The 14,970-nt window shown below is 35.0% G+C and overlaps 1 protein-coding gene across 1 annotated transcript; it reads right to left on the bottom strand.

The window, feature by feature from the left end:
• Nucleotides 1-8,932: 8,932 nt before the first annotated feature.
• Nucleotides 8,933-14,681, bottom strand: LOC100368420 (NXPE family member 3-like). Its single transcript, XM_002734488.4, has 5 exons — nucleotides 14,571-14,681; nucleotides 13,092-13,333; nucleotides 11,115-11,657; nucleotides 10,115-10,161; nucleotides 8,933-9,657 (listed from the first exon to the last, which is right to left on the bottom strand). The coding sequence occupies exons 1-5, from the start codon at nucleotides 14,679-14,681 to the stop codon at nucleotides 8,933-8,935; spliced, it is 1,668 nt and encodes a 555-aa protein (XP_002734534.1).
• Nucleotides 14,682-14,970: the final 289 nt, after the last annotated feature.

Raw genomic sequence — 14,970 nt, forward strand, 5'->3', positions numbered from 1 at the left:
GCACACGCTTTAATAAGTGGAGGGTCTGCCTTTTCTAAAAGTGGGCAACGAAGACCAAACTTTTTGTAGGTCACGGTAGAACATTGGAATTTCAAGATTATTTCTTGGAGGGGCAGACGTCCACGCAAAAATAATCTTAAAAATAGCTTCTGTAGGCGACTAATAAGATCATCGGGCAGACATAGATAGATATATAAATCTGTGTAGCAGTTTAGTGACTGATTGATAATCAATGTGCGCGCTCTATAAGACAGGTTTGGTGCATATTTTTCCCACCATTCAAGTTTTGTTTTAACTTTATCCAGTGTGCCTTCCCATATTTTGTCAAAGAATAACGAGCTATTTCCAATGTAAGTGCCAAGAATTTTGAGACCCTCGTTATTTCAGTTGAGGTTGAGTGGTTTGTCAGTGCGACTTTTCCATCTGCCCTGCCATAGAACCTGTGATTTAAAGTAGTTTATGCGTGCATTGTTTGCACCTTCATAGAGTTTCAGCCATTTATCAAGTTTGATAAAGTCACCATCATAAGTCAGGAAGAAGCTGATATCATCCGCATAGGTCGTTTGTACACTCGCTTCCCTCCAGAGCCGTGTATTTCGAGACCTTGCCTTTGACTTTGTGATCGTGTTTTGTGTAGAAGTGTATCAATTACGATCGTATATAGTTGCCCAGATAAAGAACAGCCTTGAAGGATTCTACGCATTGTAGGTAATAGGATTGTACACATGCTACTGTACAGCGGTAACATTAAAGGATTTGTGCGTATTAGCATAAATGTTATTAGTAAAATGTGCGTGTCGCGTGGTTAGGATTATCATTTAGGTAGACTTTTGCTACTCTGAAAGTGTTGCTGTTAACTACACACAAAATCACAAACAATGTAGTTAATACTGGAGTCGCATAATAGCATCGTTTCCTGTATAAGGAGTATGACTAGCGTTTCATTGAGTTTTGTGTGGCAAATAATTCGAGTAGTCGTTATGGCAACATCACTGATAAATCGGGCAAGTACAGGTAACATGTGGCCGCACTCACAACACAATTGAGCCTTCATTTGCAAACAAACACATGGTTCAATGCTTGATGTCAAATAATTGAACAAGTGGTGGTAAAACAAGAGAATAAATGTCTCGACAAAAATTTGCGAGTAAATACCTGTCGTTTAATTAATTTAGTTAAGTATTTCTGTGTCCGGATTAGTTGTATGCGAAATCGAAATCGAAAACGATGACTCTGGATCTGATGAGTATGATTCTAGTGGGATTCGAACTCTAGGCGTTTTTTTTCATTTCCTACGTATACGCGGCCTCTTCGCAGTTTTATTGTGATATTGTGAGTGTCAAATGGTGTATTCTTCGCTGGTCAAGCCATCACCCAGTTTCATCTATGTTCAGCCATGTTTCAACAAAGTGCTTGACCCCCGGCGTGACTATATGATTGTTCTGTTAAACTGTTATTACCATTATATTGACACGTGATTAATTCCACCTTATTGGCAATGTCTTAAGTATCTTTATTGTAATTCGTATTTCCCGAAAAAACGACACCAATTGAAGAGCATTTATTTTGTGACGTCACCAATTCGTGTGTAAGGAAAGCTTCTGGTACTACACGTTTCGTAAACGTTTCTTCTGAAATGGCTGAACGTTTTCGATATTTTTGTCAAATAATTTGTTAAACATTTTCATAATCACCCAAAGGAACATCCTGTTGTCATACCAATTATCATATGAATTATAACAATTCATTTAAAGTTATTTCATTAAATAATTATTCAATTCGGTGTCTTATAAATGTTGTTGACTTATTGCCAAGATCTTATCTATAAACAAATTACCGCCCGTGTTCCTACAAATAGTATATTGGTACCAATGTGTATTATTACATAATGTTTCTTGATTAATGTTGCAATTATATATTTGGTTTATTGGACAATTCCGTATCATATCCAATGAGCAAAATTTAGCTTTGCAAAATATCATGTGTTCACCAACATTTCAGTGGATATTTACCTACCGCTTGTTTGTAACTACTCTGCAACAGCAGACTATTCGCAAACAGTCAAGAGTAACATTTTATTTGTATACTGTTGTTGATGATTCAGAAAAGCTTTGTGTTTCTCCAATGTTCATGGTCAACCTTGTTGTCAGTCAAGACTTCGTATGGGAAACGCAGTCATAAATTTACGCAAATTTTAAATCGTTTTTTATTTTTTATTTTGGTCAATATTCTATTTTACTAATCGAGGAAAAGAAACAAAGGGAAGATGACAGTGCTTCAACTGGCTGTAAGTAGGAAACTGAAGCATAAATTCAGAATCTGTTTTGTGTACATTGTCACGAAAACACTCTTGAATACAGGAATGGAAATTCCAATTTCAATTGTTCTTTAATCAAGATTCCCTCGTTGATCAAATTACAAATCTACAGTACAGCAAGGAGTAGGTAATGTGTATGTGAGCCGAACTTTTCAAATACAAATTCTGGCACAGTTTCGTCAGATAAACACCTGTAGACTTCTTCCTTTGACCATTGTTTACTGCGACATACAAGTGGAATAAATTCAGGATTTTCCCAATATTCATCAGATAATGGCACTGGTATATCTGAACCACATGGCTGCAATGGACGAGGAGATACTTCTGTGTCTAAAAATAACAATGTAAAAAATTGCTTTATACTATTCTAACACAACAGTAGACATATGGGAGTACCCTAGTGGACAGAAAGTATGAAGGGAATGTGAAATGGAAACTGTGCTTTACACACAGTACATTTGTTACATATTATTATGTCATATTCATCTATTTGCCTACAAAGAAATAAACTGTTCGTTCTACCACCATACACTGGGAGAAGCCATTTCAAGAGGTAATACCATATTTCGGTTTACTACTCTGAAAATAAGATGATTTGCTATTTGCTTTCTACTCAAACAATCTTGTATGTTATATTACATAATGTGTCTACACATAACAATATTAATAATTATAGTCAAACACATGAAAGAGACTAGGTTCAAACTCTTGCACCCCTGGACATCGTTCTAACTGGGACTGTATCTGCTAATATACACACACACACAAATCTTATATATTCTCCCATTTACTCGCCTTGTATTACTACTGGTGTTGCCTGCAACCATGCCGTTTGCGATATCCTACAAATAAAACATGTTTTGCAAATTATGTGTAAATTATATTCATTTATTACTAGTGTGGTGAGGCAAGTTTTTTTCTAATATGTGACAATTGAACACAAATACCCCACAAGTAGAAACGGATTCAATTAAATTAATACCTTATTCTATCACATTCAATGCATACGATCATTATCCCTAACAAGTTTCATTATGGAGTTATATTACTATTTTTATGTTTATATTATATATGCTTGGTCAGTCTACCAGGTTAGGTTTAATTCCATTTTCATCATGTTAATACTGATATAGCTGTGTGTGTTCTAGCTGTGTGTTTGATTTAATAATTCATAATGTCAGATGTATTGAATGAGAGCGGAGATTTCTGTTTGAAATTTAAATTACTACACGAGTTCAATAAATCTGATATTTTAGGTTCAACTCATCAAAGATCACTGAAAATCAACTGCATACAAAGCTCTCCGAAAGTCTTTTTAGCAAAAATGTATTCCCGCGAAAATAAAACATTTTCCAGTAGTTATTTGTAAACCCAATTCTAAATATACGTTTTTCTTTTGTGATGTGTTGGTAAGATAATTAATAATTGTGGAGCCAATTTAAAACTGTTTCAAAATTCGTAAAAAAATGCCGTAAGACGTAACATGTTTGTGCTAAAAATTTGAGGTTTAAAATCACGACTCGAATATATACGGCTTTATATTACATACGCGTTTTAGTGCACATTTGAATCTATCAGTAATATTCGAAATAATATAATAGTGAATAATAATTCAAGAAATAGTGTCTAAACGCACTAACATTGTAAATTATGGACGTAGTCTGTGTTTAACCCAAGCCTTGGTTATTGTAGTTTTGAGTATTAATGTAATGTATTGAATTCTGATCTGAAAATATATATATGATTTGCCTTCTACTCCAACAATCTTATTATTTGTTTTACATAATTCTTCTATACATAATAACGCAGGACAGACAAATACTAGGTTCCAATTCTTGTACATCTAGACATCACACAAACTGGCATTATATCTGCTGAAATAGTTGTAGTTCTGCTGACAGTCAACCAATCTGATACAGCTTGTTTTCTTACAAAATACACCTAGTTATAATATACATGCCAACGGTCGAAACAAGCAACGAGCAAGTGAAATAGTGGCATGTGACTCGAATACAGTACATGGCAGTTTGTTCCACAGTCTACACTAAATAAGGACACTACAAAATATCACGCCTTGAATCTTCTAGAATGTGTGATTAACTCTAGTGCAGTTTTCCTTAATAGTGTAGAAAGCGTTTAAAATATCACACTGTCACAGTGTAACCCCTGCATATTGCATTGAGAGGGCCTCAATTTTTACCATTAGCTTCCGCACGCAATCTCAACACTTCAAGTTCATGCTGTCTTATTTTCTCTGCCTCTATTGCCTCATGTTTCAACTTTTCAACCTCACGTTCTCTGCCTCTTTCCTCACGTTCAATTATTACGTTTGGCTGCTCTATCATCCCTCTCCTCACGCCCTGCTCTCACAAATTGAGACAGCACTTCTCCTCATCAGTTTGCCTCATACTCAAAGGCTCTACCTAACTCTTTATATTCATTAACAACACTCATGCTGAAAAGGTGTAGTTCAAGTTCTAGTAGTATTAAATACAGCAATGAACAATCTGGTCTGAAAACACCGCGTTCTCTAGACCTGAGAAGTTACGAAACAGTCAATTTAGTCAGGGGATTATTGACAATAGAATCTCAAATCAGAATCACAATCCGAATCAGAATCGCAATCCCACTTTTGACACCAAAATGTCACAGTGTAAGGCCTGCTCATTGCAATTGAGAGGGCCACCCACAGAACTCACGCTGGACAGGGGGGTTCTGTCACTGCTAGAATGGGGTAGACAAGACACTAGTACTAGAAATGAAATACAAAATATCGAGTTAAAGCTGCTGGCTTTAATACCTCTCAAAATAATTACAAGAACTAAAGCTCAGAAAAATACAATGAATAAAGTCACTAAAATTGATTGCGTAAAGGAGATTGCGTAGGGAAGCGTCCATTGGTGATAACTCACAGTTCCAGGATGTAGAAATGGATGACAGCAAATGGCTTCTGCAACACAACAATGAAGAAATACAGGAGTCTTACTCGCAGAGGAACGCTGTTATTTTGGAGGGCACCACTGAAAGTAGAAGATCGCAGAGCAGTTCATGCCAGTCTCACAGAACGATGGTTGAAGCCTGTGTCACTTATCTTACAATATCGTGGCAGCAACACACAGGATACTATGTTGAAATGACGGACCCCAAACTGTCTTCAGTCTGTCCATTTATAGGCATAACTGGCCCAGATTCAGGGGTTTCCACATGAGGCAAACAGAAAGTGATCTTGCTATCAGCTGCGTCACGTAGGCAACTCAGTAGATCATAAACATCCTTTGCGATTCAAATAACAGCACACCTGGTAGATCCCAATTCTTCTTCCAAAATTGTAAAACCCCTTTGATATGTAAATCACAAGCACACCTGGTAGATTCCAACTGCCTTTCCAAAGTTGAAAACAAGTATGACGTGTCAATCACCTTTATGACAGTTATCACACGGCAATGCACACCGTTTCTTCCCATGAGTCAATGCACACTTTTTTCTAGGATTTGAGGTATGACAAAAATAAAAAATAAAGGATGCTGACACACACAATCCCCCAAAGCCAACAACAACTCATTAAAAATGCATGATTGTCTCAGCCAATCAGAAAGCACTTCAATTCTTAATGTAACATAATACATGCACAGAATGAACTAGATCAAAATAAGTTTATCTTAACACCCCTTCTTAAACTTAAGTTGGCTCTAAGTTCAAAATATTCAACTTTGCCCTTGATACTGGTTTAGTAAATGCATCGGTTACATTCCTACTGGTTTTCATATTGCAAAATTCAACATTGTCATTTTGAACTTCAGATCTCAAAAAATGATACTTGATGACAAAGTGCCTTGACTTTTTATAACACAGCGAGTTTTAGCTAAAATCTATGGCACTCTGACTGGCTGTCCACTCATGCCAGAATGCAACTGTTTTAAATACACTGTTTTTGCCATTGGCACTGGTCAATGCAATATATTCTGCTTCACATGTAGGCAAGGCAATACACCGCTGTTTAAAGCTTTTCCATGAAATAAGTGGCCCACTTTTTCTGTCCAGTCACAATCACATTATCCAAATTAATTTGGTTCGTGATCTGAGCGGCTGTACCTCAAACCAAAATGTTTTGTTCACTTTAAGTACCTCAATACATGTTTAGTCATACAGAAATCTTTCTGCGAAGACTTAATATATAAATAATATATAACAATGGGCTAACAATAAATGACATAGTCTGGCTTAGTTGCAGTCATCAAATACATTAAACTGCCAACTATTTAATGCCCATGTATAGCTTTACAGACTACCGTATCACATGGGAATATGGCTTGAGCTTACAATCACTCATGTCAAATCTGTTTGGCAAATTTCCAACGTATTTTGTTTCTTTGTTTTAATGTCTTCATAGCAATCAAATTCTTAACCAAGAAACCAAAGCAAAACACCTAAATCCTTCATTTTGAACCATTGACTCAGTGACCGTTTTATGTCCAATATGACCTTTTCACTGCTGTATAATGTCATCAACTCAAAAATCATGACCACTTTACAAACATCAGTACATTTTGTATACACACAGTAATTTGTTCACAGTCCTCACTTATCAAAAATGCATGTGACAAACGGTACACTCCTGGTGTGGCGAGTATGAAAACTCTTGACTATTTTATTTTTGTTCATTAAAGACCTGAATTTCTGAAAATTCAGTACCATTGTCACATCTTAACAACCTACTTAGACCATAGGGTGCACTATCAGCCAAATATTATCACTCTGCAACATTATCACTCTTACGTATAAGAAAGTATACAAAAACAGAACCTGAATTATCATTACTAAAACAAATGCCATATTTGAATCCATCTTTAGCAACACGTTCAATTGGTCCCGCTAGATCACAGTGGACAAACGCCATTGGCCTTGTAGCCCGTTTATCAGCTTCTCTATTAAATGCAGCTGTCACACCTGGAATCTAGCTTGTCAGTTTTTTTAAACCCATCAACTACATGTTCTAATTAAATAATATCATTGACATTACAGTGTCCCACAATCTGTTGCCAGTCTTGTAATATTTCGGAGAGAGATGTACAGGGAATTTTATTTTAAAAATATAACCTAACATCTTTCTCCACATCAATTGTACCATCTCTGGCTTTCATATTGGAACCATTTATATACAAATTTAATTAAACATATCCTTCTGTACATGCAGTGTTTTCACTAGAATAACACCCTGAGCTCGACATTTACATCATACGATACAACGTAGACATTGCCCCTGTCACAAACTACGACTGCAATAACATGATTATTTTTGTATCAAAATCTCTATGAAAATTCACAAATTTTGCTCTATCATTTACATTGTGTGTAGTTGCCCCACGATCCATCAACTTGCTGTGTTATTTTGCTACAGATTTACAATATTTGTCAGTGCAAAATTAAACCAAAATGAGTGTTCGTTTTCGTCATTGCTGTTTTTGTCACGTGGCTGTGGACACCACTTCTCCGGCTGTGCGCAGCACTCAAGTACCTTGTGCCCAATCTTGCCACATAACATTTTACTCCCGCTTTTAAAGAAGACTGATGGGCCCGTTCTGCTCTGTTTGGGAATTTCTGGCTTTGCGTGACAATCATCACGCCATGTTGCACGGGCAAATGTTACCGTTGCTGGCTGCATTTTTCGTTTTATTCCTAGCTCTTTAATGATACGTTGAATGTTAAAAATTGTTGCTGCTTCTCTGTTCGAGTAATGACTGCAACAACAGTTTTGAACTGAGGGAGGACCTCGGCGTATGCATCCTTGTTTCTTCTGGCATTTGGTTATTTGGTTATTTTGCCAAATTTTTACAGACGCATATGCCCATGGAATATCACCCCCAAAAGTCCATACTTCGCTGCGTTCTTCTTTAAATCCCTGTTAATCCTAGCCATTCATTATTGGTGCCATTGTTACAGGTAAGCAATGTATTTCATTTTGTATTTACTTCAGCATTGTATTTCATGTTTATCGATGGGAAAATCACATTTCAAGGTTGTTGTCAAAACATATAAATGGCGTCTATGTAAATTTCAGTTGTTCGTTCTTCAAGATTCTTCTGTAGATAAAGTTAACACCTTACTTCTGTACAGAATATTTGTAATGTGAGCCATGTAAACAAGTTTAGGTTTAACTAAGTTGAGACACGCTAGGCATTATCATAATGAATATAATTATTTAACGCACAATTTAGGACTAGTTTGACATTTGAATACAAATGTGACACTTGACTTTTAATGTCAATGCATATGTTGACACTTATATTACATAGTTTCCAAAAGTAGGCGCTGTCTTATAAGCAATATTGAATGTAAGCAAATGCACATGTAAATGTTAGCCTCAAAGAGATATGTCATAATCTAAACAAACTGTCCATTCTCTAAAAGCACTTATGTACATCATTGGTTTAAACTGCCATATTTGAACTAGTTAAATTAGTTAAAAACAATCCTAAAGCTAAGTTTATACCAGCAGGTATATGAAACATTAAATTTCACAACTGTGAAATATGTAAAATAGCATTATATGAAATCATATTTGGTTTATACTCAATATTTTAACAAGTAGTAATAAATCTTCCGCCACAAATTCTCTTATGCGCCAACCATTTCCGGACAAATGTATGATAACATGAGATGTATTTCTTGGCTTATCACAACTGGTGGCATGTGAACTGTATTTGTTTCAAATGAAGACAACACCATATCCCATATATCAAGAAACAAAACACCAATTCCGGCGAATACATATCTAATAATTCTGTTCTGATCAAAAAATACCCAATTACTACTGTGGATAGATTGCTCTCTGAACACATGTTCCCGTGGGTGTGACAGTTTAATCATTACTTTAGAATTTGGACATCTTTTTAACAATCTTTCCACGGCCAACTTGGCACGAAATAGACGTTCTATGTAGGACTGAGTTGACCACATGCCGTAGTGGAAACCAAAGTTCAACATCACAATAGGAACTTTAGACTGACATTCATTGTATGTGATATTGTCAATCAAGTCACTTTCAAATACAAATTCTGGTACAGTTTCGTCAATTTGTCCAGCTCTAGGCGCCATGAAATGAAACCTCATATTATATGCATGTTCGTATCTCATGAGTCTAACAATTTGCTTCACTGTAGAGTCTCCACTCGCTATGATAGTCTTGTCAGATAAACACCTGTGGACTTCTTCTTTTGACCACTGTTTACTATGACATACAAGTGGAATAAATAATTCACGAGTTTCCCAATATCCGTCAGATAATGGCACTGGTATATCTGAACCACATTGCTGCAATGGACGAGGATATACTTCTGCGTCTAAAGAATAACAATGTGAAGAGTTATTTCTTTATATTATTCCAATGTAGTACACAACAGTAGACATATGGGAGTAAGTAATCATTAGTGAAGGTCATTTGCAAACAATTAGTAGGTATACATTTTCATTCCCACTGTTTTTTTTGCGAGAATGCATCATGATTATCAAATGTACAGTACCCTAGTGGACAGAAAGTATGAAGGGAATGTGAAATGGAAACTGTGCTTTACACACAGTTCATTTGTTACATATTATTATGTCATATTCATCTATTTGCCTACAATGAGATACAGGAGAAGTAATTTCAAGAATTTTACTACCCATTTTCTGTATACAGAACTCCGATATTATAATGATTTGTTAATATCATTATTATCATTATAATAACATTACTGTTTTTTTTCTATTACATAATATACATAAACACAAGTCTTATATATGCTTCTATTTACTCGCCTTGTATTAATACTGGTGTTGCCGGCAACCATGCCATTTGCGATATCCTAAAATTAAAAACAGTTTTGTACATTAAACACTAATAAGAACACTTTAGAACCTAGGCTAAATTTCATTGGTTCATTGGATAACATCACGCTTTGAGTCTTCTTCCAGAATATGTGATTAAAACCAAATCAGTTTCACAGCCACATGTAAGGGCTGGTATTTTCAGTGTATTCCAGTGAATGTTACACTCAGGAATGGCTATCATAAGATTCAGCTCCCAATTATGTCATGATTCACAAGATTCACAAGATTCGATTCGAGTATAACTTGAAATCGTTGACCAACACACCATGAATTTATACCAGTTTTAATCTGTATTGCTGTATGGAACACTTGACAGCATGAATGTCTTCCTAGACCTTGTGACATGTACCAACGTTTAGTCTTGGATGGGCTAATGATACTATCCCTTTCATCAGACATACAATAAATTGTTATTTTATGTTGCACTCCGTTAACCAGAATTTGGTATCACTGCTTTGTTAACCACAGTAGTCATGCACTATCACATATGATGACACCCTCAAAACAAACACACATCGAAACAGCGAAGGAAACAGGTCAACAACACCCCCCCCCCCCAAAAATAACGAAATTGAAATTGGCGTTATTAGCAGTACAGTAGAGTGCATGTCTGACTGTGAAAATATAGTTTAGGAGTGTGTAGTTAAATCAAAATATATATCAAGATTATCGCATAAGTGCAAAAGGAAAAAACGTATTTGTAGTTCACCAGATGTTTTCTATGAATATGTTAGTCATTTTAAAACTATACTAACCACGTAGCTTTGTGCGATGCCACGATTTGTAGTTCATACCATTGGCTGAATAATTATTGTCACCTATACACCAGTGTGGTCGTCACTCTGATGATAAATATATTTCTAACGAATTTTGACAATCGTAAATAAATGTAATGTATAAATGTACTGCCAGTCAGTTACATACTTACGATTCAAATAAATCAGCAGCACCTTGCATCTGATCTGCTGTGATTTTATTCATTTGTTGAACACTCCTACCGATGATATTCAACTGAGAACATTCCAATGTACTGGGTCTATCACAGACAAGCACTGTCTTACCCATGGAATTTGCATTCATATATTCACACTTATCAGACCATAGTCCTTCACTTATCATTGAACAATTGCTTGACTCGGTTGTAACTCCATCTGTAAAATTTCCAGCAATTCCTTGTAACTTTTCTTTTGTCTTTACTACTTGTCTAATGAAATTAATAATTTCTCTAGTGAAAGCGAGTTGAACTGTGACCTCTGCTTTACCAGCCCAGGCTGCGTAGAAATACACTGAGTATGTCCCGTTTGCATAATCAATAACACGACCTGCAGTGCTTTTTCCCAGTTTCGTGTTTTGCATGACTGCCATGAAGAAATCACCTCCTCTGTTTCTTCTACGATTGTTTTTGTCTCGAGCTTCAATAACAACATGCACAAACTCTCCTTTCTGGACATTTGTATTATGGAGCATCACCCTATAATAAATTTGAATATATATCTGTATCTGGTTCATGTATGATTCATGTATGATTACATGAACCAGATACGTATATGCCTCATAACTACAACATATTTTGCAAAAGATGGTTGAACAGAACAAATGACTGGCTGAATCTGGTCGGAAAAAAACGAAACAATGAACGACAGATAAACAAATCCTCAAATACCAATAGATATGTAAGACTGAAGTAAATGCCAAATATACTGCAAGTCACAAATAGTGTCAGTTAAGAAACCATACATATTTACACACATTCTGCATAGAAAACTAAAATAATCATTCTTGTTATAGTCAGGTAGAGCGACAAAACGTTATTATCAAAATCAAAATAAAGTCTAGGTATTAAAAATAATGTTGTTTTCACGTCCGTTTAGATATAACATTTAGCTATTCAGCTACATTTAGGACCAATTTCTGTAGATATATTGCTCTAAAACATGACATCTGCCAGTAAGAAAACACATTTTGTCACCACTGGAATACCAATGTTTGTACCATGCAAACTCGCCTAATATGTTCTCAATCAGGACATGTCATCTACAACATGTTATGTACTTAAACAATGGAGATCTATATTTGCTAGATATGAACACGAATTGTGTACGTCAAGGGATTTCGTATACAAAATGTCAAATAGACAACCCGGAAAAACACCATCAAAGTGCACGACCAAAAAAAAGGAAAACGACCGAGATGATATTAGCCAGGATTGGGTGGTGCAAATGGTGTCTTGGATAGTCAGTTTATTTTTGAAATGACCATTTAGAGATACACTTTGCTCTAATTTTACGAATATACCCCGAGATATAAAAGATATATAACAGTTAGAAATGCCATACTAAATATCGCTCTTATGAAATATAGCTTCCCGATACTGAAAAAAGTTAATACTTCAACATTCATAATTGTATAGAAGAATTCGATAAACCAAGTTCTGTAAAGCGCATACACTTCCTGAGTAATGTCTGTTGCGAGGTTATGTTTTCTATGCAAATCGTATTTTTGAATTGAAAAGACGTATGAAAAATTAGGCTTGTAAATTTTTGCAAATGATATATGTGCATACAAATAATGTTACATATGTTCTAGCACTTGTTCTATTTAATACTTATTTTCTTGTCATCTGAGTTATGCTTATTTACTTTGCAATTACTAAACAACCTTGTGATTACACCTTCTACATATTAAAATATTAAGCTTGAAATTTAAGCAACTCAGCTGTGTATTAGATTGTGTACAACATGTGGGACAGAGTCCTAAAATGATGCTACTTGGTGTTTCTTGCCTAGGATGTTATGACGTTGCAAATTCAATGTCACGTTCGTCAAAGGCAGGAACATCGGAGTGTAGATAGTTAGCTCATATAATCACCATGTCTGTTGTGTAAATTTGAATACATTTTTCTCACCTTGTTGTCATGGTTGATGTTAGTCCTAACGAACCATTTCCAATATCAAAAGGTGTTTCAGTATTTTTATTCTCAGCATATCCATGCCTCTGTTGCCAATTCAACTCATCTACTATAGTTATCCACTCCATTCCAAATCGATTATATCTACTGTATGGTAATGGATCGATATCTTTGGAGCTTTCTGACTGTAGATGAGGAGAAGGTGCCTCAATGTCCGGTTTTATCAAAACTGAAGATTGCTGCTTGTCAAAAAATATTAGGTTCAATTAATTTTCGAATTCACGCGTGTCAAATGTGTACTGAGTTTAGTCATTCAGATTCACAGATCAACGTACATTACACTACATACATTTCAAAAGTACAATAATCAAGTATCCCATATATCATGGCAGTTCAGTGTAATAAAGAAGTGTAAAAAATATCTATATTTTCATACTATGTGATAATGATCCGGCATCTGATTGCTCCTTGCAAGCAAATTGAACTTTTGACACCATGATTGAGTATCAGAGACTATGCCAGTATCTTAAATGATAGTAATTTTAAACAATGCTTTTTGAATTATTATTGAGAATAATATTAATTCGTATATTCCTGATAGATTCAGATGTCGACTAAAACGCGCGTGTGATATAAATATTTAAGTTTTGATTTCAACTTCAACACAATTTGAAATAGTCATTGTTTGAATTGACTCAAACATTATTAATTATGTAACTAACACATTCCCGAAACAGTACATTTAACGGTGGCTTTAAAAATAACTACTGACAAATATTTTATTTTTACTATAATTAAGTTTTGCTAAAAAAAATATACTTAAAATATAAATATTGTGGGTGTTTTTAAATAAAAAACAGGTATATTTGCTAGGTTTTAATTTTACTGAATTACAATAACGTATTATACAGTATATTCATTAATCGCAGTAGAATAAATTAGAATATAATTAAATTAACGGCTGTATGAACGTTTTTATATTATGCAAATGATCCCGAGCGCTGTACTATGTTTTACGTACTATAATTCGCTTTAATAAGTGTATCAATTTGTATCTATATCTTTTATAGTACCAGCATTTTGTGTATCATCCCGACATTGCTGCATGGTTTACATCTCACATACACATGTTTATAATACAGTTATTTATCGACGATGACCATGTAGCGATATGCATATTTGTGATTGCCATGTTATCTTCCGCACGTAACTTTTATCTTAATTCAAATAATGCGATACAACACATATGGATTTTACACTGTTAAAAGTATAGAAATGTATCGTAAATAGGCGACAGTTTAATTTGTTTCATGTAATTATTTACGTTTTTGTTGTGGCGGCATTGACAAAACTCTCATTATAGTCTCCCGGTAATTGCAATATCAATAGGCAGATCTGTTAGCAACACAAAACAACGGTTTCTGTATATGTGTCAGTTTTCGATCATCAACACATATAGTATGTAAAACTACTCACCAATTGCATTACGAAGACAACTATTACAGTCACAATTAATAGAAATATTACTTTTCTGAATAAATCCAGTTTCAATCCAGCTCTCTTTACTGTCATTTCCTTTATATCCATGATTGTATGTATGGTGGGTAACCAGGGACAGATATAATGTGAATGCTGTGTTGTATCTTGACTGAATTATGGATTTGTGCGTATTAGCATGAATATTAATGCAAATGTATGTGTCACGTGGATAAGATAAGATTTGATTGTCATAGATAACATTTTACTATACCCTCAAACTATTTGATTTATAGTAACAAAACCACAAACAATATAATTGATATAGAGAACTGGAGTCGTGTATCTGGCGTCCTTTCCTATACTACGAGTATTGACTAGTTGTTTCGTGTGGCAGCTG

Source organism: Saccoglossus kowalevskii, chromosome 9 (assembly GCF_978046115.1).
Source record: "Saccoglossus kowalevskii chromosome 9, keSacKowa6.1, whole genome shotgun sequence".
Lineage (NCBI taxonomy): Eukaryota > Metazoa > Hemichordata > Enteropneusta > Harrimaniidae > Saccoglossus > Saccoglossus kowalevskii.